Genomic DNA, 24677 nt, shown 5'->3' with positions numbered 1-24677 from the left:
AAATTTATAACACAAGTGATGTTTATTAATATTTTATAGTTTATAATGCAAACAAGCTGAAAAATATATATTCTCCTCGTCGTTTATTTTATTTACATGATTTAATGTCAAGGAAGCATACTTTCTTTTAGATCATTTTATAGTAATTTTTCCAAATGCTGTGTCTCGGGTCTTTTTGAATTAAAAAACCAAACAATTTTGTTTAGTGTGACATCTAAAACAACAATTAACAAAATATTAATAATAGATAAAGAAAAAAACCTTTTTCTAACCTTTACTTAATGGATCATAGGTAGAAGTGGTTTTTGTCATCTATTTGACTACCCGTGTTATTCAAGCATTCAGTTAATACTTATTTATGTTCTAAAAATATTATTGTAGTATTATTCATTGGTTGAGTTTACATATAGAATTCGTTCGCGTTAATACAATACTGTTAAAAAATGGATACAAGGCACACATTTATCAAACAATTAATTTGTTTTGGCTAAAAAAATGTCTCCATTGCAAAAAAATCTAATTGTTTAAAAAACTTTACTAATGTTCATATAACACAATATGTCTAATAATGCTTGAATAACACGGGTTGTCAATAGCTTCACGCAAATAATGTAACTATGTATAATTATATACAGTATTACCTACTAATATGTTTATAAGCACATACATTTACCCAAAAATTCTGGGGGGGGGCTGAAGCCCACCCAAGCACTCCCCCCACTATTTACGCCTATGCTTCTACTACCTTATACGTTATACATACAGTTCATTAGTTTTATTATATAAATCATTTAAATTCATGTTCATTTTATACTTGAAACTTGAACTCATTATTAGGTGTTTACAAATACTTCGTCCGCAAGCTGTGCGTGGACCTAACTTAAGATATAATTCATTATAGCACCGAAATTCGAAACGTTTACTGTATTTTTCTCTATCGGCTTACGTAGCAATTAAACATATCATGCTTGGTCTAAACAATATGTAATCAAAATTAATTCTAAAAAATCAGCACAAGTCATCTTTAACTAGAAAACATCCCCCATCTTCCAATAATAGTGTCTATAATTGCTCTACAACTCATCATATTATCGTTATGGCAGAATCATTGACACAATGACATATAATGTATAAAGGAAAGGAATTAAAAAAACAAATAAATTATTTTATTGACAGAATAGAACTAATTTAATTTAATCTATTCTGTGATGTTATCCATATTCTTATCTCTTATCAATTTATCATATTCGTTTTCAAAACAGACAATATAATCTATTTTAATAAGTTTCAAAATTAAAAAAGTAAACAAAACTGTATTTATTGACTATTGTTTATTATTACTTCACTTACATGGCTACACGACTATAATCCATTTATATCTATACAGTATATTTACTACTTACTAGCCTTTTTAGTTTAGGTCATATAGGTACCTTTTTACGTACCGGCTATCGCTATCTACATTTTGATACATAATTTGAAACCGCCTTAAATCATTGATTACAAACAGTATCTAAATTATACATTTTTTTGTTATATGCGTTTGAAGTTGATCAGTTAGTGTTAAGTATATGCAAACTACTGTAGGTACTATTTTTAGTGAAAAATAATACAATTTGAAAAACAACACTATAAAACATGAAATATAAGAAAATATCTTTGCCTTTCGATGAAAGTTTTATCAGGTAAAAAATGTGTAATGTAAATAATATATTAAAACAAATTAACAACAGATTAACTAGATAATCATTTTGAACTTTTTATTACTTATAAGTTATAAGTTATAAGTTTATAACTATTAATTAGTAGATTGCAATATTGCTTTTGTTATTACCAAATTTATATTCATATAATAGAATACATTATTATAATCATAATTTGTAATTAAACAAAACATAAAATAAATAATAATGATGTAGAATCATATTTACTTTCTTATATTATTAACATACTAATTACTTTGTAATAAATTAATATAACTTTGTTATAGTTTAAAACTGTTATTAAAATTTGACAACGTTTTACTTCAAATTTTATAAAAATTAATTTTATTAAAATATATGTTTAAGAATGTTGAACTATAAGTTTTAAATAATTTTAATAATTTTTGTTATTATTCCAACAAAATGTTGAGAATCAAATGTTTTCATAAAGATGGTAATACAATTTTAATATTTAGCCTGAAATAGTTACATACATTTTTAGATAATGTTACATTTTTATGTTTGATTAATGCTCTATAACTCGTTTATTAATTTAGATTATCTTTATTTCAGTTCTATCCTAGACAATACCAAACCAATTATTGTTGTTTCTATTTTTGGAAAATCTTCATTAGCCTCTAAATCATGCAAGGCTCGCTTTGTGAATGAGTTCTATGATCGTCCAATATTTAATTCATCTTTAGTACAAGCCACTTCAAATTCAAAACTTCAGGTAACTTATTAATACTTAATATGCTAATATGTAAGTAGGTAAGAAATACTTTACTAGCCTCAAGACTTAATAATTTTCAAGTATATTAAATTTAAATAAGTTTCAATATAATATGTGACATGTATACTATATAGTTATAGATTACTAATTCATTATATTCATTATAACTCTTATTATAGGTTTTTTCAGTGATTTTTCTATGCCATTTGATATTCATATATAAAAATGATTAACATTTTAGTTTTTGATCAGGAATATACAGAATAGTTAGAAAAAAATGCTCCAATTTTCAACTTTGAAATGGTATCTGATAGAAAATTGGATCTAGTTGATACTTTTAAGAGGTAAAAATTGAAAATTACCAATATTTTTCAAAATAATCTAGGGAAAAAAAGAGAATTTATACACAAAACAAGTTTTTGACAAAATTGATTTTGTTTATTTGGTATCTAATGTGTAATACAATTTTTAAAATATTTTATGCATTTGATATTTTGATTTTTTCTATAATGTTGATATAAAATTGTTCGCTTGATCAATAATTTTGAAAATCTTATACCAAATTTTTCTTTTAATCAATAATGATAATTATTCAATATTATAAATAATAACACATTTTAAGTTATTAAAAAAATATTCACTTATAACATACACTTTTATTATTTCAAAAATACACAATAATAATTATTATATGGTTTATTTTCAGTCATCAATTGAGTGTTTTTATGATGATCCAGGCGGGATTGTTTATCTTCACTTAATTGGTTCTTTTGATAGTTATTCAATCACACAAAACATTGATGAATTATCTACAGAAATTGAAGAAAAAGTAAGAGTACTTTTAAATTCAACTTTTATTTTCTCAAATATTTGACTTTATTTTCTACTTTTAGGGTTTTTTGAGAGTTTGGTCATCACTGAAGTACAATTATGCATGTTCATTATTGTTTTTGTTAAATGTTTCACACATTCTTGTACTAACAAATCCTGTTCCTGTATTTGACACTAGCTACTTGAGTTATTTCAAAGCTCTTGATTGTTCACGGTTATTTTTTTCTTTTTATTGCATTTTTTGTTTAATTTCATCATATTTATTATAAATATTCTTTTAGTTATATTTTATTTTTATTACAGATCAAAATTTCTCAACGCAATAAAATCTACTTTGTCAAAAATACCTAATGTATCTACAAGTTGGATAGAGAATACCAGACTGTGTTCACCAAGATTGTTATTTTATTATGAAACATGTCCAGATGAATTTAAAAAAAAAAAGTAATATAAATTATTATAATAGTTTATAGAAATAATATACTTTTTGATTGCTTTACAGGCAATCAAATGGTCCATGTCACCCAGGTTTAAAAAAAGCTGAACATTCTTTAGAGGACCAAATTTATTGTATACTTAGAAAAAGACGAATTATTTCAAATATAAGGTATTTAAAATAGTCAAATTATTTTACAAAATATACACGTTGTACTTATCTATATGTATTACTTTTTAAAAATGCAGCACTCATTCTATATTTGCTATCCCAGCTAATCAAGAATATGTATTTATGGATGATTCGCCTGATCAGGTTTTAGATTGGGATGAATTTTTAACCAACTCTCTGATAAATTTGTGCAATAGTTCATCTGTTGGTTTGTATTCACAACACAAATTAAATATTTTATTTATAGATAGATATTAATAAATTAATTTTTCATAGAAATTAAAGATCGTTTTGTTGATTGCGGACTTAATGAAGATAATATAGAGAAAGACTTTTTAAATAAAAGTTAGTAAAATTAAAATAAAACTATATTTTTAATAAATAATAAGCAATTAAATATAATTTATATTTTAAAAATTTGTTTTAGATCATAATATAAAAAAATTTTTATTTGACCACATTGATGTAGCTTTCAAAAAAGGATTTGATGATAACATTGGTAGAAATTCTGTTACAATTCCAAACTATTTTGAGGTAGTATACTATTTTTTTTGATACAACCTATAAGTTAATTAAGAAGTAGAACAGAACTACTTTTTTGTAGTTAATTTATTGATGTAATATTTCTCCATTATTTTTTATCCATAGCAACTTCTTTTATTTCTTTATATGATTTTCTCCTGTATTTCACATAGTTTGCTTTATATATGGCTGTTTTGGTCGTCATCTTCCTTCAATAATAAATATTACCCATGCATTATTCCTTGTGATATGTCCTATTTGCTTCTCTCTTCTCTCCACGATTATTGTCTGTATTCACAATTTCTTTTTATGCTATGATGTACTTCTTCAATCTGTCCAGGAGATTCTTAACACTTATTGTTAATACCAAGTTTAAATGTATTATTCTTTTGTCTTTAAAGTTTGATCATCTTCTCTATTATTTGGAAAAAAATTTTCCAGCTCACATTTTCAAATGCCTTTTCTATCTAAGTCTATAAAATCTTTGTGTATGGATTTATTTATTCTATAATTAGTCTATGGCAAAGAATTGTTTCCTTGTTTTAAATCTAAATTTATCGTCTATCTGTTATGTAAGTGTACTACTTTTCTTTGAATCTTTGAAGTCAATGTGACATTAGACTTATTTTATGTTCTTCGCGTCTTTCTATTGAACTAGGCTATACCCCCTATATTATATTAACAAATACATAAATGATTTGTAAATTACATCAAATTGACATATTAGTTGTATTCATGTACAATAGAGTCTTATAATTTAACATATATGAAACCAATCAAGATACCTGTATGTTGTTACTTGATAATTTTTATTACTTTGTGAAATCAATAAAATAATGTATAAGTAATATCATTGATTATAAATACTATTTATAATACGTATTTATAATTAATGGTAATATTGTAAATATTACAATTTATTTATTGTTTTATTCTCAATAACTATTTTAGTGTTTATTTTCTATTAATAATTAATATTATTTTAATTTATTTTATTGTTAGTGGTTGTGTATTATTTAATATTTGGATTTTCAATAATTATTGTATTTAAAATTTGTTACTTTAGGCTCCAGCTTTTGGTACTTGGTGTCTAGTAGCAAATGAAATGTATAATTTATTTGTGTTGGCAAATGATCTTGACGAAGAAGCTAAAATTGCAATGGAAACATTAAGATCATTTTTAGATATAGATACAAATTTCAGTGAAAGACGCTGCCGTAAAGTTCAGCCTATTGCCATGGCAGCCTATCAGGAAAATTTACCATCACATTATAACAGAAACTATCATGACACTAAAGTATGATATTATAAGATGTAAATAATTGGTTTCACTAAAATATGTATTATTTCATGTGTTGTATAGGTAGCTCAAGCACTTTCAGTATTTGCTCAACATGCTCGTGGACCTTTACTCGATGATTATATTCAAATTTTAGTTCAAGACTGTGATAAATTTTGGCAATCAGGTCGTCAAATGTGTGAAACTCTATCATTGACTGGAAATCCGTGTACACAGCCTTTACATAAAGGGGGTACTGTCGATGGACCTATCAAGGAGCCAGAACAAGATGACAAGTAGTTTTTATTATTTAAACCAAGATGGTTAATAATGCTTGCTATAATATAATTAATTCTTTAATGTTACTTAGTATTTATACTTGCATGAAGAGTATTTAGAAAATTCAAAATTATATTATTTTTAAAGATATAAGACTCAATATTTTGACATTCAAACATTTTTCCATTATACCTACTAATATTTTCATACCCAGAGCATCTTCCACTCCTTAAATTTATTTACACATAATAATTGAAACACTACAAAATTTATATTTTTACTTGAAACAGGACTATTGTAAATGTTTTCTCTAAGGAGATAACAGTTTCCATTTATTTTATCTCCTATGGATTTATCTATCTCTTACACATAATGCTAAGCCATACAAATAATAATGCTAGGATGTATTTTATTTAGTTATTTCATTAACTATTCATCATAATACAATTAACTCTTCTAATATTATTGTATGTTATTCATGTACAAATATGTCATTGGACACAAAAATCAAGTGCAAATACTAAATGCTTAAAAAAAAACTTTCTACTTTAATTTTACGATGTATCAAGATTTTTTTTATTTAAGGAAAAAACTCGGCGCTGTGGACATTACCCAATATTATACTTATTATTGATCTGACTTTTTTTTTTTAATGTATATAGTGCTGCTATCATATTAAGTTTGATTTGTGAGATACAATATTACATACAAATACACTGATATTAACAACCCAGGTTTTTCCATACCAAATTTCATTATACTTTGTATTCTTTTTTCTGGTTATAAATAATTATTAACATTATTTTTAAATAATGTTATAATCAATTGAGTGTTTAAAAAAATTATATTGTTCACTAACTAAAAATTTGTTATAATATTTATGAGTTTATGACTATTTAAAGTAGTCTATAATTTGAGTTTAGTATTTGCTTAGTATTTACAAGTTTTTAGAACATTCGTTCATAGTAGTTTATTATTATATTTTTATATTATTGAATTTCTTGTTTGTTTGATAAAACTATTTAAATTCAATGTTATAATAAATCAAAAAGTTTTAGTAATTTAAAAATATTTTTTTTTACTTATTTTGCTTTTTTTTTATTAATAATGTTTAACATTTTTTAATTATAAGTAGTGAATAGTAATGGTTTTTTATATTTTAGATAATTTATTTTTATTGTTTATACTTCTTAATAGTTTCTAGTAAATAACATTTAATATTTCAGGGTATTAATATAAAGGCTATACTAAAATAGTATTATGTATTTATGTTTGTTAAAAATAAAACATGAAAAAATGCACAATGAAGTATCCATGTGATTAACATAATAATGAAATCAATATATTTAAATAATTCTTCTTTCTTTCTTTCTGTGCCTTCACAACTCTGTAAGAGTTTTGGCTGCCACCGTCACTACTCTCCAATAATCACGATCTTGTATCCTTTCCTCCCATTCTGTTACTTCTAACCTCTCTAGATCTTGTTGTACTCCATCCATCCATCGTTTCTTTGGTCTGCCTCTGGGTCTTCTGCCTGTTGGCTTGTATTCAATTGCTGCTCTGACTTCGTTTGTTTTCTCTCGTCTCATAGCGTGTCCAAACCATTGTATTCTCTGTCCCTTTATATAACTTGTTATGGGAGGTACTTTGGTGATTTCTCTTAATTCTTTGTTTTTCTTCTATGCCACCTGTTTTCTTCGGTATCAAAAAAAGGTCCACATATTGTTCTTAGAACTCTATTCTCAAAACTTCTGAGTTTTTGTTCAATTTGTACTGTCGTCGGCCATACTTCACACCCATAGGTTAGCGTTGGTCTTACAATACACATATACAGACGTAATTTTGTTCCTCTAGAGAATAGTTTCGATTTAAAAAATTTTATTAGTGAGAAAAAGGTCCTTTCCGCTTTGAGTAAGCGACTAGTTATTTCAATGTTCCAGTCATTGTTACCGGTGATTGTTACACCTAGTTATTTAAAGCTATGTGCTTTCTCGAATACGTAATTGTCTACTGTAAGGTCTTCCTCATCTTTTTCAGGCAACGTTTCCATTACTTTTGTTTTCTCCTCATTTATTTCTAGGCCAATCTTTTTTGCTTCCTGTATGAGTGTTTTGGTATTTCGCACAATCATTTCCTTATTTTCACCTACTAAATTCAGATCGTCTGCAAAGCCTAGTACATCTAGCGTGGTTTTGTCAATATTAATTCCGAGTTTATTACTCTGTACACTGCGTATTACTTTTTCTAATGCTATGTTGAAAAGTATTGGCGATAGTGCGTCACCCTGCTTGAGCCCTGTTATCACTTCAAATTCTTCGGACAGTGTACAATCCACTCTAACTTGATATCTTGTTCCGGTCATACACATTTTTGTCAGTGATATGAGTTTCCTAGGAAAGCCGAACTCATACATTATATTGTACAAGCTGTCACGATGTATGCTATCATAGGCTTTTTTGAAATCCACAAATACTTGCCATATGTTTTGTCTGTACTCATACTTCTTTTCTAGAAGCTGCTCTATAGTTGCGAGCTGGTCTATTGTGGATTTGCCTTTCCGAAAGCCACACTGATAGTTCCCTATACACTCTTCAGCCAGTGGTTCTAGTCGTCCTAATAAGATTTTTGAGAAAACTTTATATACTGTATTTAGTAACGATATCCCCCTATAGTTGTTGCAGTTCATCTTGTCTCCTTTCTTATGTATCGGGATGACTATAGCCTTGTTCCATTCTTCAGGTATTATTTCCTCATTCCATATTCGACTGCATAATTCATAGATCGTTTTGTGTAGTTCTAGGCCACCATACTTTATAAGTTCAGCTGGTATCCCGTCTGACCCGGGAGCTTTCCAGTTTTTCAGTCGGTTTATGGCGCTTAATGTTTCATCTAATGATATATCCTTAACTTCTTGTTCCGCTCTCTGATCTTCCCATGCTGGTATTGGTGTGACTGGTATCTCACCATTCAACAACTCTCCGAAATACTCTTGCCACCTCGATGCTTTCATTTGCGGGTCCAATAATATTCTATTATGTTTATCTCTTATGGCTTTTAATGTTGGGTTGTACTTTTGGTGTCTTTTTATTGCTGTAAAGAAATTTCGGACTCTGCCTTGTGTGTAGTCCTGCTCTGTGTTATGTATGATCTCGTTCATATACTTCCTTTTTTCCCTCTGTATAATTTGTTTGCATCTCTTAAATAATTCACAGTTAAATAATCTATAGCTATAATTTGAAGTTAACAATAAGTTTCAAAATTAATTTCATTGGGAATAATTTTAGTTGTTCATCAGTTGAAAGTAAATTTTTATTGGCTTTACAGTCATATTAATAGGGACGAACTACTCACTATGGAGCATTCAAGTAGTGTCATGTACTTGTCAGCATGTAACTGTGGTCACAAACAAGGCACTCGCGAAGACCCATTTACAATTAGAACAGCAAACTATGATTTTTATCAAATTATGGCCAGTGATTGTGTCTGTGGTTGTTTAGATAGAATTAATTTCCCAGTGTTCCAACCTAGTACACAAGATTATAGGTGAGATTTTTGAGTAAACTTGTACATTAAAAATTATCTATATTGATACAATTTTATATAGAGCGGCACAATTATTTGCAAAGCCTCCTGTGATTGCTGGTAGAAAAAACAGTGCTGGTTTGTTACACACACCAACTCAAATGGGCCACACACAAGTATTAAGTTTAGGAGGTAAATAAAAGTGGTTTTTATTTATAAATTATTTTGAAATCCTAAACTGTTACATTACTTTTAATAAAATATACTTTATGTCCCCACATATACATTCTATGAATAGGAGTTTTTGCCAGTTGTCATTCTGTAGATCCAATAAATGAAATTTTGGGCGAAGCATCTCGAAACAGGGATCTTCCTGACAGACAGGGCCTTACTTCGGTTGAATTGACAAACATGCAAAAGAATGAAGACACTATCTCGGGAAATCAGATTGTTATAAGGGTAACTGATACAGATGGTGACACAAAAGGTAATACATATTTGATAAACTGTTATTTGATATATTGAATATTAATATTTATGATATATTTATCTTTTCAGAAAAATCGTTAGTTCGACAACCAAGCACAACAGAATATTTACCAGGCATGTTACATACCGAATCACCTAATAGTTTGTTGCCTCAGTTCCCATCTTGGTCTTTAGTATGTCTAGGCTCGTCTTGTTTATATTCACATAATATAGGACTTCAAGAAACACAACATCCAGGATTTTTAAATTCTACAGCTTATCTATTACCTTGGGATGTTACCGTTCGATTAGAACATCATCCTAGAGATCGATACTGGAATTCTGATAAAAACAAAATTAATTCATCTCCTATTCAACGAGGAAGAAAGACTAAAGGTTCTCGAGGTGATATTATAAAGCAATAATTGTATTAAATCATTCTAGTATTATATTCTAGTAGTTTAAATAATACAACTGTTGATGTAGAATTTTCTGTTAAAATTTTTATCGGAGTTGAATATGAATGCCCAAGAGGACATCGGTTTATGTGTTCTGCACCTGACAAGATATTAACTACTGCAGGTAATGGTATCGTGAAAGAAAATGGAAATAAAGTTTCTAATTCAGATATGCCATTGTACTTTCCATGCCCTTGCAGGTAATACATTTATCCCAATTTTCACTATATTAAATATTTTGTTTAGCTCATTTAAACATTTGAATTAAAAATAAAATATTATTTATTTTATAGTTCAGCTCCTTTGATGGCTCAGCTAATGAGAATCCATGTTGTAACTCCTAAAGCACCTGTGCATGTAACTTTAAATCCCATGGTGCAACCTGATGAAAATGGTGGTCCTATATTTGTTACTGGATTTGATACACCTATTGAACTTACACAGAGTACTTATTGGGTACTTCGACTACCGTATCCTTTACACTTACAAGTTTTTATGATATTTGTTATTTATATTACAACATTTACAACATAGTGATATTGTAAGAAAAAAACTATTTTATTCTTTAAATTATTTTGAAAATTATTACAATATTTATACATATATTGTAGAGAATACCTTAATTTGATCACGTTTAGTTATGTGTATGCTGGTGATCGAGGTCCTTATCTTCCACCAAAAGAACCATCACAGAATCAAGGAAAGCTGCTTAAAGGGGTTTATAGTGTAGCAGAAGCAACAACAGATAATAACAAACTTAACATTTAAAAAAAATCAATATTTTATTTTTGAAAATATTTTTTTTTATTTGGCACAATAAATTATTAATGGAAGGACTTAATTACATGAATAACACTCAATTTTAAGCTTTTAAATTTTAAGTATAGTAAAACAAACATATTATTATTATTTAAAATTTATAATGTATTAATACTATTTATAGTATTTATAAAATAAACATAATTCAATTTTCAATTAAATATGATAATATTTGTTTTATTATTTTGAAGTGTGTAATGAAATTAAATTTGAATAAATATAGTTATAAATTTATAATGAAAGGTAAATTGTTTTAAATAGTTAAGAAGTTTTCTCCTTTGTATTTCTTGCAAAAAATTTAAAAATTTAAAGAATTATTTTAAGATGAAAATGCTATCTTCATTTAGTTTTATTTGTCATCGGACATAGCAGTTAAAATGCAATCACATGTAGTGCTTTTTGGTATATGCGAATTTTTATAAACTAGTTGTAAATGTTTTGACAGTAAATCAGCATTAGCACTCTCTAACATAGCCACTTTTTTATGTAATACACTAAGATGTCTTGCCATATTTCGTAACTCATTTTCTGACATTGCAATTCTGAAAAAACCAAAATATTTAACTTTAGACATAACATAATATAAAATTGGATTTTGTTATTACCGAAAATCGATATTTCGTTTTTCTTCTTGTAATAATCTATAATCTGTTTCTACTTGTTTGCGAAACTCTTCTTCTGTCTTTAATCTGCGTTTTTGTATACTTAATTGTGTCTTAAGTGACTCCATTTGACACTGACTAGCTTCTAAATTACCCCTGATAAATAAAAGTTATTTATTAAATATAAAATATAAATACATATATGAAGGAAATTAGATAATTCTGGACTGTTTATTATTTACTTTAAAGCTTCGATTTGCATTTTCCTTTTTGATTTGTACTGTAAATGTTTAAGTGCCAGAGCATTATATTTTTCTCCAAGAGATGACACCAAAGTTTTATGCACATCCAAGTCCGCCTTAAATTGTTATATATGTTATTAATATAGTAAGAAATAATCCAATTCCAAATCATTGAAAAAAAAAGAAACATTTCAGCTATTTTTTATTTTTTAACTATTTCTATTTTTTTGTTTTTTTAAATTTTTATATGCTATATTCTATATTCTATAAAATATTAAATGCTTATAATACTTTAATTTTTTTTAGTTCATCTGATTGGCTATTCAACATCCCATCTGTTAAAATAGAAATTTGTCGCGGAGTCGCTAATTCACTAGATAAAAGACTTGGTGGTGTTGATTCTGGGCTATAATTTTCATAAACGATTAATAAATTAATTTTAATTTAATTATCCTTATTTATAAGATAGTTTACTTTAAGGATACTTCTAATCTAAACCGAATAAATTTTTAGATAATTTTTTAGTTCTTATTACTAACAATATAACAATCTATCTTGTATCACTATTGTCTTAAATTATATATGCTAATAACTAAAACTTATGACTTTATTTTGAACAAGTATTCAAAAATATTAAATATATTGAAATACTTAAAACAATAAGCTGTAAAGATGTTTAGACTAAAGAGTGGTATGATTGATGTAAAATTTTAAAACGGTTTTTATTATAAGTACCTTAATATTATTTTAAAAATTAAACTATATACCCAAAAGTTCTTGTTATTTCATTAATATTTTGTTTTTGATTATCACTCTTTTCTTCTTGGTTAAAATCAGTACAAAAATTATTAGCTGACTTGGTTCTATCACTAAAAATAAAAAAAATGAGTAAATTAGACTGGAAACCAAAACCCATATACTAGTTAATTACCTAAATAATTGAATGCTTATACTTGATGTATCATCATTTGTTATATTTCTGTTCCAAGATATTGAATTATCTAAATAAAATTAATTAAAAAATATCAATAGCACATTATTACGTCAAATAAGAAGGTAATATAGTTAAATTGAGATAATATTAAAAACAACATGATTAGTTTTATAAACTAGCTGAAATTTAAAAATTACATGCTCATTAAATATAAGTTAATATAAATATAAATATTAAGTATTATACCATAAGTAATAATAATATACACCTGATTTTTTTTTTTTAGTTCATGCATCTTTTATTCAATACTACATGCTTTATTCAGAGTTCAATAATATCCATGTATTGGATATATCATTCAACAAAATATAATAATACATATAATTGAAGAATTGTAGAATATAAAAAAAGTATTAGTTATTTATTTGAAACTCTTGCTAATTTGATAATTGTACACTACTAAAGAAAAAACACTCGCATAGTAATGTAGTTACATAATTTAAATACCCAGCACAAATCAAAAGACATTATTTCTTATAAGCTTGTATCATGTATTTTTATTTATTATTTATTAACTGTTAAAAATATTTTTTATTACTGAATAATTATATAAATATATTCATGCTCATATTTCAAACATATTATACTTAAAAATTAATCACATATCATGCACAACAAATTAAGATTAAAATTAAAAATTTTTTGTTCAGAAGTTGATTCATATTTTTCCATTTTAATAAAATTTACTAAAATATATTATTAAACATTTTTATTATTCTTACAATTCAACAATGTTTACATTTTCATTCTATATAAAGATACTTTATTTTTAATAAAACTATTATTTTTGTACACAAAATTAAATGATGAAAACAATTTGTCAACTTCCAAACTTTAATAAGTAATAATTAATCTCCTATTACATAAACAACAAATTATTGTATAAAATTTATTTAAAACTCAAAATCAGCAACTTCAAAAATATAAAACTATCAATATTTATTTAACTCATCACAAGAAAGTGGTTGCAAAGGCACATCTAGAAAAAAATATCAATTACCCAATAAAGAATCTTTCCCATCAATTTTGTTTGAACTTTCTGATAGCTAAGATTAGAAAGATTGCATATTAAATAAAATTAATTAATGGCATTATTTAATTTAAAGCCAAAAATTTATGATTAATTTTACTGGTTTATACATTTAATATAATAAGCAATGTTTTAGTTTTTAATTTTATATTTATTTTTTAAGTAATGAAAAAAAAAGTTGTTAATTATTTATAATGTAGTCTTCTATATCTTACTAAGAATATAATTAGGTATTAATAGGTTAAAATTAATATACAAAAATAATACCTCCATAGATATCAGTTGAGTATTATATTCTGTTTTAGCCATTTCATAGACATTTATTCGATCTTCCAATTCTTTAACTTGTCGTTTTAAAGATTCTTTTTCAGCAGAAATCTAAAAGTAAATTAATAAAAAATATACTTATTTTTAATGTTGTAATTATTGGTACATAAAGTCAACTATTTACTTTAATCATTTCAATTATTAAAACATCATCAGATTCTTTACATATTCCATTTGCATCAAAACTTCTAAATTTTTTTAATACATTTACTTCATTTACAAGAGATGTATAACCAAGAATCAAATTTGAAACCTAAAAGCAAAATAAGTATTGTTAACAAAATAATTTTACATTTTATTTAATAAAACTTACTTATTTTTATTCTGATAATTCTAGCTTAAATTTTTTACATTAAAACTTGAAACTTTTTCTTTTCTACTAAAAACTCTTATTTATTAAACTTGTTTATTACCTAGTTATTTATATGGAAAATCAAACGTACAGAAAAAGAATTGCTAAGAAGTAGAAAAGTGATTTATTTATATAAAATTTAATTGAAATATATCCATTAGTTTAGAATATTTAGATGATTATAACTTAATATACTACTTTTCAATTTTTAATTTCATAGGGTTAAGTTAGGTAGAAGAAAATAATATAATGAGTAAACCAGAAATAGAATAAACTTTATAAATAGCAAAAAATACTAATTTCAAACAAATAATAGTAGGAATAAAGGATTTAATAATATTTACTTTGAACCTTTACTTATTTCATTTTTAAATATGCCATTCAAAGTTAAAAATTCTAATAGTAAGTTATTTATCATATAATAAAATGTATTTGCATATTACCTTGTCACAAACATTATCACCATCTATCAATTCTAAACTATTTAATTCACATTCAAGCCGTGCGACTTGCTCTGCAAAAATGGACATTGTTTTTTCCATATCATCAATTCGTTTATCTGCAAGTACTCGTACATGAACCATGTAATTTTCCATATCCTAGTAGTCATTAATTTATTGTTTTTGAAATTCACTATAAAAAATATAATAGAACTTACCTCCAATTCTTCATTTTGCTTTAAACGAAGTTTTTCAATCATTTTCCTTGCGTTCTGTAAATTGATATCAGCATCAACTAACCATCTCCAAACATGAATCAATTTCTCTTCAGTCTTCAGACGACTATAGTCAATACCTTCTTTTTCAAATCGTCTTTCAATATCTGACCATTCATCTTCACACTGGAATTCGTTGTATTAAAATAAAAGTCATTGAAAAATCAAAAAACTTCTTACCATGATATGGTTCCAATGTAACTATATACACAGTTATTTAAATACACTAATAAGCTACGTCTGAAAAAAATATTAGAATTATTTACACAAAGAAATTAAAGTACTAATTAATATTAAAATAATTATTAATATAGGTGGTATAGTTCTAATTATAATATTATCACAGTGATCAGTTTATCACTATTGTATATTTTCACGTCTTGTTTTGTACCTTTTTACTTTTGGTCACAGTTGAAGATACACCTATAACCGTGATTTTAGTCAATAAAAATACTAAATTACCAACCAACCAACCAGCCAATCATCAGTCCCGTCACGGAGCTAGATATTAGGTATATGTTAGTCCGTGTAACCCATGTTTTGGTTATAGATAATAATTGATAACCCTGTGATAATTGGTAGATAATAACGCGTATCACAGTTCATGATTTACGTCTCACTCTCAGACCGCTATACTGTTATACTAGCACGTGCTCTTTTTGTGTTGACGTAATTATTGTTTTTATAATTTAATTTAAAGTATTGTTTTTTTGTTGTACAATTCCATCAATCATGGAATCTCATATTAACTTTCATCAAATGAATATAGACGATCGTATACTCAAAGTGGGTTTTATGTTCACTGTTTACTATTATCCATAGATTCTTTTAAAAATCTATTGGAAACTTACAACAATGATTTATTTTACGACTTATTTTCCAACAGGCAATTGCGAATCAGGGATGGACAGAACCCACACTTGTTCAAGAACGTGGTATTCCGCTCATGTTGGAAGGCAAGGATATGTTGGTGAGAGCTAGAACTGGGTCTGGGAAAACAGCAGCATTTGTTATACCTGTAATACAAAAAATATTAGAATTCAAAGATGTAAGAATACAATTCATTGTCAATAATTATCAATAATTTATAAATTGTCATAAATTTATTACTAATTATTATAATTCTATAACTTACCAAATGTTTAAGATAAATCCTGATGGCTATTGTACACAAGCATTAATATTAGCTCCAAGTAAAGAACTATGTAACCAGATTTTTAAGAATATACTTCAGTTAACCATTAAATGTTCAAGAGTTGTTAAATGTGTTGATATATCTGATCAAGTAAGTAGTATCACAGTTGAAAATTAAAATTAAATTTATAGTTACATATTTTATAATGCAATTTTTTTTTTTTATAACAAAATTACTTTTAGATCTAAGTCAATAATATATAGTAGAACATTAATTATTTGTATTAATTGTGACTGAATGAAGTGCGGATAATTAATCAACTATTAAAAATATACAATTACCACAAATTTAGATGTTTTGCATGATTAAAAATAAAACTAACGTATATATAACATTATAACTATATAAGTATAATATAATAAAGTAAAGTATTATGTTAAAAACAAGAAATATATTTATAAAAAAAATATAAAAATACATATCCCAAATCTAAATATCATAAAGTTAATAAATCTTAAAATTTTGTAGTGTAAATAATCGATGCTTTAATGCTTTAACTGTAGAAGTTGTTCTGCTGTATATAATAAGTGTTGAATATTCTTCTCCAATGAGTAGGTAACCACAATAAATGTATTTAATTTAAATTCAATGATAAATTATTTATACAAAAAACAGTTCTGAATGGAGACAAATTGTTAACCAATAAATTTATTCTTCTATTGATAATTTAAAATATAAACTTACTTTCTTACTTTACTTAGATTGATATGAAAGAACAACAGCCATTATTAAATGTACCACCTGATGTTATTGTGGCTACACCAGCCAGAGCATTGCTCCATTTACAAGCAAAAAACTTTACTCTTAAAAAGCTTCAAACACTGGTTGTCGATGAAGCAGATTTGGTATTTTCATTTGGCTTCGAGGAGGAAATTAAAGAAGTTATAAAGTAAGTAAAAACTAAAAGTAAAATGTTGATTCTATTTTAAAATTTGTATGATTGAATATATCCCTGTTCTGCTATAGATTTTTGCCAAAAACCTATCAAGCTGTTATGGCTAGTGCAACATTATCAGAAGATGTTTTGGAATTAAAAAAGTTGCTTTTACGAAATGCTGTCATATTAAAACTGCAAGAACCTGATTTGGCTCCATTATCACAATTAACTCATTACAAATTGAATGCTGAAGAAGAAGATAAAGCAGTAATTTTATACTGTTGTTTCAAGTTAAAACTTGTGAAAGGAAAAACTATAGTATTTGTTAATTCTGTAGATAAATGCTACAAGTTAGTATACTTTCCAATTTTATTGAAGTTCAATTTTAATAATTTATGTATATATTTTTTTTTGTAAGGTTAAAATTATTTTTGGAACAATTTGGTATTCATACATGCGTCTTAAATTCTGAACTTCCAGCTAGTTGTCGATGTCATACAATTAATCAATTTAATGATAACATATATGACATAATAATAGCATCAGATGAAAAATTTTTAGATGAAGAACATGAAATTACTTCTACTAAGACTAGGTAAAAACAAAATCTAGCTTTTAAAAATTTAAATTTAAAATGCCTACATAAATTTATTTTTATTTTAGTAAACGTAAACATGATAAAGAATTCAGTATAGCAAGAGGAATAGATTTTCAATTTGTATCAATTGTTATTAACTTTGATTTTCCTTTAGATATTTATTCTTACATACACAGAGTTGGTCGTACAGCAAGAGGAAAAAATAAAGTAAGAAAGTCTTTTTTTGATACTTAATTTTCTAAATGATTAATTTCTTGTGTTATTTACTTAGGGCACAGCCATATCTTTTTTAAATATAAGAGAACAAAATTTATTAAAAGATGTGGAAGATTATATAAAACAAGGTATTTCAGAAGAAAACGACATATTCCAAGAATTTAATTTTAAATTAGAAGAAGTTGAGGGATTTAGATATCGAGCTAAAGATGCTTGGCGAGCTGTCACTAAAATTGCTGTTCGAGAAGCTCGACTTAAAGAAATCAAATTTGAAATGTTAAATTCAAAAAAATTAAAAGTAAAATTTTTTTTTTTTTAATATACCCCAATATTATTAAGTTTATCTAATTTATAAATGTACATTGTTTATACAGCGATATTTTCAAGAAAATCCTCGTGATTTATTGTCTTTAAGGCATGACAAAGCTTTACATACAGTGAAATTACAAGATCATATGGCAGATGTCCCTGATTACATGGTTCCTACTTCCTTAAAAGAATATATAAAAGAACAAGAAGAAGAAGACAAAGGGATTAAAAAGAAAGATAAAGCATATTATAAAAAAAAACAAGTTGGATATAAGAAGTATCATGCGAAAAAAGCCAATCCTCTTGTGGGAATGGAATACACTGGATTGAAGAAAACGTAAACAATTTGTAGTATTTATTTAATGTTGTCTTTCTCTTATATATTTTTAATTATTTTAAAGTATTGTTCTACTTTTTATTTAATGATTAATAAAATGGCTATCAATACATATTTTATACTTTTATATTAACATATTTAGTAATTATGATTTGTTATCATTTATTATATCAAGGGTTACCAACTAATTTCTATGAGGGTTCGTTTTGAAACTTACCACCGCCCAAAACACCTTAATGATTTTTCTACACATAAAACATTAATAACCAATAAACATTTTATTTATAAAAATGTAAAAACTACTATGTAACTATAATTACTATAATATAATAGTATAAATTACTATAATTACATGAATATCAGTCTGTTAAAAACGTGTCCACAATCCAGTTTTCAGACCATCAGTTTGTTTACTATCTAATAGTCAGTAGTCACAGCATCTAGGTGTGTGTTATTTGTACTAATTACATACTTGTCTTCTTCTTTAGTAATAAACTAATAATGTGTATGACATAAACTGCACAATTTATTATATCCTTAAATATCATAACCAAATACTGAGTTCGATTAGAATCAGTTACAAATATATTACAGGTAAAGTCTATAAGTCTATTGATTTATACTTAGTCCAAAATAATATTTAAGATTTATTGACTATATTTAATAATAATAGAGAATGATCATATATCATTTTTAATGGTATTTTTAATATAACTCCTTATGTGTAGCAGCATTGCATTGAAACAAAAAAAAATCGATCAAACTATGGAACAGATTCTGTCGAATTTTATTACAGACTTTCTCACTTTATTCCATACTAAGATTCAAGATTCATACCCTTTCACAACGACTTTCAGCCACTAAACCAGCATTTTCAATAGGTACTGCATCTTACAAATATTAAAAAGTATAGTGTACAGTGTACACCATAAATTATTAGTTGATAACCTTTTTGAACTCTTGGGCCACATTCACGAATTAAAAAGTTCGCTGGCCAGACAAAAATAAAATTTTTATATTCTTAAATTATTTACTATGAAAAAAAAAATACTGTCTAGAACTTTAAAATAATGAAATGTATAAAAAAAAAATTTCGTTGTTCTAAAATTTAAAGCGGTCCGTATACAATATTAAGGAGGGGACCGGTTACTGACCACTGCCATAAATGATTTTAAATTAAAAAAATTAAGGTTATAAAATATAATTAAACATCATCAAGAAGAAAATATTGTAGAAAAATTTGATATTATTGGTATCAGTATATATTGGATTAATAAAAATTTGATTGAAATCCAGCGTGATGAAGAAATCTCAGTTACCTATATGAAATCACCTTTATTTGTTTTTTAGTAAAAAAGCGGCTATGACTTAATATTTTGCTTTTTTTTTTTTTTAATATTTATAGTATACAAAAAAAAAATATTCAATAAAATAATCAAGTTGAGTATTGACTGTCAAAATTTATTTTTAAATTATTATAGTTACATAATAAAATGTTAAATACATTAAGATTTATAGACTATTAAGATAATTAAGACTAATTCTAAAATATTTATAAGGATGTACATACATACGTAATGTGAATTATTATTATATTTTTTTATTAATTTAAGAAAATATTTACAATTGGTACCTATTCAAATGATACAATAGGTAAATTTTAAAATATGTACAGCGTACGGAGGCGTGTAGAAGGGGCCATCCATTGATACTACTTCAATAATAATTCTTTATTTTTGTTTTAATTAAAAAAAAATTTTTTTTGGCTTATTATGCAAGTAAATCACGTGACCAGTTACGTTTTAGACGGCGAGGAGGATTATTGGGAATGGTGGCAGAGGAAAGATCAGAAATTAGAGGATTAGGGTGATTATGTGTATGCGCGTGTAAGTTTTAATAATAAATGCGGGCGAGAGTTTGGTATAGTGCAGATGTTAAGGTCGTTATGTAAAGTAAGGTTACTTCTTACTTACATACCAGTATACCACGGAGCTTTAGTTATTATCCTTAAATTAATTGATTGAAAATCTTGAAAAATATTTAGTTTTTGGCAGAGCCCCAGAGTTGGACGCCAATATATCATAGCCAAGCGAATAATTTGTTTGTATATTAGTAATTTGTTAGAGTCTAGAGAGTGAGATGTTGGATCTGAGAAGATGACGTCTAAATTTATGTAATTTGAGGTTTAAGGATTACATTATTTGTATGAAACTGTTGACAATCTGTGTTAATCAAGTATTATACAATTAAATATTAATATTTAAATTATAAACAGTTTGTCAAATATTTGTCATATTATATTATTGTATTGTATTGGCATATCATTTTTGCAGCTTCGACATCTAACACGCGCAACAACACCAGCATGCCGGTCGATAAAACGATATTTCGATCGATAATGACATTTTAAATTTTTAGAAAAGATTAAATGAATTTCAAATGCAATTATTGTTCATCGTTCAATATCTGTAGTAGTAGATGCAAAGCAAGTTTTGGACGAATTATTTACAAATAAACGTCGAGTGGATTTTATTTTATGAAATATTATTTATTATATATAATAAACTAATTACTAATAACTATAGGGCTAAGATTTTTATGTATTTGCATGTTTTTTCCCCATAAGTCCAAATTGATTGATTGTAAGATATCTCCGCGATTTGGCTTGTTCTCAATTAAATAGAACAATTTTTCTTTAAATACAAAATAGTTTTCGATATTTTATGATTTTGACATTAGTTGCTTTAAAATAAATAAATAAAAACAAAAAAAATAACGCAATTTCTGAATAGTTTAAATGAGACAAGCAACAAATAATATTGATTTTGTTAGGTAATTTGTTATTACTAATACTCTATATATTAGCTATAATGAAGTGGACCGTTACGGCTATATATATATAAAAAAAAGATTTGTCCAAAAACTATTTTTTTTTTTATTCATAAAATTCATCTCATCGTGTTTTTTATTTAGTCGTAACGGTACCGTTAGTATATTTGTACTAAATGTACCATTATTTTTTTCAATCTTAGATGAATTTATTATTCATTATTCTTATTTTTATACTATATTTTTAAAGCAGTACTTACCTACCTACACGGTTACACACATTTCCAAATCAATAATAGTTTTATAAGTTATTCGTTATTTATATTTAGTTTGCAATAAACATATACAATGCAATTATATGATGTAGACACTAAACTGTAAAGCATTAAATTATTTGTTCTTCTTTATTAATATGTATGATTGTATAATAATGCAAAAGAAAGAATGTTCTTTATTAAGCATTGGTATCCGACATACCCAAATAATTCATTAGTCTGATATTCTGATCCTAAGCCTTAACATATCGAATACTATTTTGTATTGAATTAGAATATTTGATTTATCTTTAATAAATACATAAGAAGTCGTTATAAATTATAATACATATAAATAGCCATTAGGTATATAATACATTATTATACTATAAAAACAGTCATCACACTGGGCAACTTATTAGGTACTTACTCTCATATGATCAAAAATTCAAAAACTTCAATATATTTTATTGAGATTTGGTATGTAACTACATTTTTTATTAAATTGTTCATGGGCCCCCATCTGCGGCGCCCAAATATTTCTCACTAACCCGTGCAGTAGACAATTTTTAGTTTTGATCACCCACCACCTGCTATCACTCAATAATAAAATAATAATAATTTCACAAATATCTAATTTAGTATATTTGTTTAGCTATTTATAATTCATAATTTTTATTAGGTTTATAGCCTATTGCTTGATGCTTATATACATATTATTTGTATCTAAATGTTGTACACATGCCTGTTAACGGAACCCATCACCCACCGGCCATCATCATTGAGTAATTATTGCGTATTTAAGAATTAAGTGCACTAGTTGGTAAGCCTTGCCCTATTATTCTGTCGGAATAAACAAAAATATGGTACCTAAAGTATGCGTTAATATGAAAAAAAAAATGAAACAATATTGTGTTGTGCGGATAAACAGTAATTTTATTGTTGCACTCATATATAACAAACATGAGTCATGTAAACATGAAAATAAAGTTTTTTTGATTTATTTTAGATGTGGTTCAGACTTTAGAGTGGCTAAGATAGAATTATAGAAAATGTTAGATTTCAGAAGAAATGAGGAAATAGATAATGTCATTAGAACGTGGTTCAAAATTAAAAAAAAAAGACATTTCAGACTTCATTGGGGTAATGCAATATTTGAGCTCAGGTATAGTGGCACATATTATAGGTAAATGGTGTGTCCTAGATTTAGACGTCCATCTAGACGTAACATAAATAATTAATTTAGGTAACATAGGTAATTTTTTACCTATGTAAAAAACCTCGATTCTTCAATACTTTAAACAGTTTTTATTCTTTGCACATATTATTTTTTTTATTCATATAGCGACTATTATCTATAGATATTATTTTGATTAAGTATTTTTCAATCGTGTATCACATGAAAAAAAATTAAAACCAATTGAATTTGGTATTGAATTTTTAATTATGACGTGGCCTAATTAATAGATTTAGGTTATGACAATATTATTGTACGAATTATATCAAGGTTTTTCGTAGAGACCAATTTTATTGGCCGTTTACTGTAGTATATATAGCTGGTATTGTGTTGTTTAATATAGGCTATAGCCTATAGGCCGTATTATAGGGGAAAACTGAAAGGATATAGTTACTATTTTTATGGAGTGCAAACTGGAATATTAATTTTCACATCTTACTACAATAGTACGAACCACGAAGAATAAGAAAGGATTGAAACGTGAGGAAGGTACCTATAATGGAGTCGATAGGCAGTGTCGAATCGTGTGTGGGTCGTTTTCCGCTGGGTGGTATGATACCCCGCGCGTATACTCGGCAGAAATTATATAGATTTTCAGTCTGCGGGATTCAGTAAGTTTGTTCGAAATTGCAAGGGGTTTCCACCTCCCTCAGGTTAGGATTATTTTTTTAAAACAATCGTTTATTTTAAACTTATTGAACAACATAAAACATTTTTAATTTGTCAAGATAACTTTATAAAACCAAAAAATAATCCAAGTAAAGTATAATAATAAATCAGGTGGACACGGCCGGAGCTAGTTAATTCATGGAAAATTGGAAAATCGTATGAATATTAAGCTTATTATTGAAGCCATAGCTTTATGCGGAAGACAAGATCTAGCACTTAGAGGATTTAGAGAAATTTAGAAAAAAACATTTTACGGGAAGATTTTTTACAGTTTGTTTCCACTTATGATTTATCCGGAGCAGGATTATCAGATTTGATCATAGAAAATTTAGATAAAATTGGTATTGAAACAAAATGAAAAGACTTAATGGCCTTGCTTTATTATCAATTCCCCGAAGTTAACATTTGAGATCGAAGAAGTGATTGATGATTTAACAAATAAAAACAGAAAGTTTGATTTTATAATTCGACTAGGTACATTTATATACATAAATATAATATTATAATGTAATAAACTTTTCATTAGAAATAGATATTCGCGCATATTATTATGGGATCTAATAAAGTATGCTATTTTTTTCTAAAACTGTTGTTATCTAAACTTTTTTTTCTATATAGTTATTAATGACGTATATAGAATATAAATGGACTAAGTTATAACTTATAAGACATT

General features: G+C 26.2%; 3 protein-coding genes across 8 annotated transcripts; 2 read left to right on the top strand and 1 right to left on the bottom strand.

Annotated features, from left to right (window-relative positions):
• Nucleotides 1-1277: 1277 nt before the first annotated feature.
• LOC132920744 (nonsense-mediated mRNA decay factor SMG8) lies at nucleotides 1278-11469 on the top strand. 4 transcript variants are annotated; one of them, XM_060983386.1, is made up of 18 exons: nucleotides 1278-1685; nucleotides 2277-2436; nucleotides 3143-3265; nucleotides 3330-3481; nucleotides 3571-3711; nucleotides 3770-3874; nucleotides 3952-4082; nucleotides 4151-4219; nucleotides 4302-4408; nucleotides 5463-5693; nucleotides 5760-5971; nucleotides 9279-9497; nucleotides 9559-9668; nucleotides 9775-9963; nucleotides 10035-10349; nucleotides 10431-10602; nucleotides 10696-10872; nucleotides 11041-11469. In XM_060983386.1, the coding sequence occupies exons 1-18, from the start codon at nucleotides 1639-1641 to the stop codon at nucleotides 11168-11170; spliced, it is 2790 nt and encodes a 929-aa protein (XP_060839369.1). In that variant the 5' UTR covers nucleotides 1278-1638; the 3' UTR covers nucleotides 11171-11469. The 4 variants fall into 4 exon arrangements, with proteins under 4 accessions (XP_060839369.1, XP_060839370.1, XP_060839371.1 ...); XM_060983388.1 differs by lacking the exons at nucleotides 1278-1685; nucleotides 3330-3481 and adding an exon at nucleotides 2689-2780 and having other exon boundaries at nucleotides 2308-2436; XM_060983387.1 differs by lacking the exons at nucleotides 1278-1685; nucleotides 3330-3481 and having other exon boundaries at nucleotides 2296-2436.
• Nucleotides 11470-11498: 29 nt separating this feature from the next.
• LOC132920745 (cytadherence high molecular weight protein 2-like) lies at nucleotides 11499-15893 on the bottom strand. 3 transcript variants are annotated; one of them, XM_060983391.1, is made up of 13 exons: nucleotides 15875-15893; nucleotides 15664-15723; nucleotides 15427-15609; nucleotides 15212-15367; nucleotides 14541-14669; nucleotides 14357-14467; nucleotides 14060-14105; nucleotides 12997-13066; nucleotides 12833-12934; nucleotides 12357-12471; nucleotides 12066-12181; nucleotides 11827-11979; nucleotides 11499-11763 (listed from the first exon to the last, which is right to left on the bottom strand). In XM_060983391.1, exons 2-13 carry the CDS (start codon nucleotides 15664-15666, stop codon nucleotides 11571-11573), a joined length of 1377 nt encoding a protein of 458 aa, XP_060839374.1. In that variant the 5' UTR covers nucleotides 15667-15723; nucleotides 15875-15893; the 3' UTR covers nucleotides 11499-11570. The 3 variants fall into 3 exon arrangements, with proteins under 3 accessions (XP_060839374.1, XP_060839373.1, XP_060839375.1); XM_060983390.1 differs by lacking the exon at nucleotides 15875-15893 and having other exon boundaries at nucleotides 15664-15832; XM_060983392.1 differs by lacking the exons at nucleotides 15664-15723; nucleotides 15875-15893 and having other exon boundaries at nucleotides 15212-15327; nucleotides 15427-15559.
• A 203-nt stretch (nucleotides 15894-16096) lies between these two features.
• Nucleotides 16097-19129, top strand: LOC132922070 (probable ATP-dependent RNA helicase DDX56). The gene is made up of 9 exons (XM_060985392.1): nucleotides 16097-16269; nucleotides 16370-16531; nucleotides 16631-16768; nucleotides 17380-17567; nucleotides 17645-17905; nucleotides 17974-18150; nucleotides 18219-18360; nucleotides 18425-18667; nucleotides 18744-19129. Exons 1-9 carry the CDS (start codon nucleotides 16216-16218, stop codon nucleotides 19017-19019), a joined length of 1641 nt encoding a protein of 546 aa, XP_060841375.1. The 5' UTR covers nucleotides 16097-16215; the 3' UTR covers nucleotides 19020-19129.
• Nucleotides 19130-24677: the final 5548 nt, after the last annotated feature.

The sequence above is a fragment of the Rhopalosiphum padi genome, chromosome 2, assembly GCF_020882245.1.
Source record: "Rhopalosiphum padi isolate XX-2018 chromosome 2, ASM2088224v1, whole genome shotgun sequence".
In the NCBI taxonomy this organism is placed as follows: domain Eukaryota; kingdom Metazoa; phylum Arthropoda; class Insecta; order Hemiptera; family Aphididae; genus Rhopalosiphum; species Rhopalosiphum padi.
This window is presented reverse-complemented; position numbering and strand designations above follow the sequence as displayed.

What these genes read in the sequence shown, in the direction of transcription:
- LOC132922070 (XM_060985392.1), top strand. Translation starts at nt 16,216, where the DNA reads ATGGAATCTCATATTAACTTTCATCAAATGAATATAGACGATCGTATA. An exon ending in GTGTTGATATATCTGATCAA is followed by an intron (nt 16,769 to 17,379) that starts GTAAGTAGTATC and finishes TACTTTACTTAG; the next exon opens with ATTGATATGAAAGAACAACA. An exon ending in TCTGTAGATAAATGCTACAA is followed by an intron (nt 17,906 to 17,973) that starts GTTAGTATACTT and finishes TTTTTTTGTAAG; the next exon opens with GTTAAAATTATTTTTGGAAC.
- LOC132920745 (XM_060983391.1), bottom strand. An exon ending in AGCAAAATGAAGAATTGGAG is followed by an intron (nt 15,368 to 15,426) that starts GTAAGTTCTATT and finishes AATGACTACTAG; the next exon opens with GATATGGAAAATTACATGGT. An exon ending in CTCAACTGATATCTATGGAG is followed by an intron (nt 14,106 to 14,356) that starts GTATTATTTTTG and finishes TTCTAATCTTAG; the next exon opens with CTATCAGAAAGTTCAAACAA.
- LOC132920744 (XM_060983386.1), top strand. Translation starts at nt 1,639, where the DNA reads ATGAAATATAAGAAAATATCTTTGCCTTTCGATGAAAGTTTTATCAG. An exon ending in CGAATTATTTCAAATATAAG is followed by an intron (nt 3,875 to 3,951) that starts GTATTTAAAATA and finishes TTAAAAATGCAG; the next exon opens with CACTCATTCTATATTTGCTA. An exon ending in CAATTCCAAACTATTTTGAG is followed by an intron (nt 4,409 to 5,462) that starts GTAGTATACTAT and finishes TTGTTACTTTAG; the next exon opens with GCTCCAGCTTTTGGTACTTG.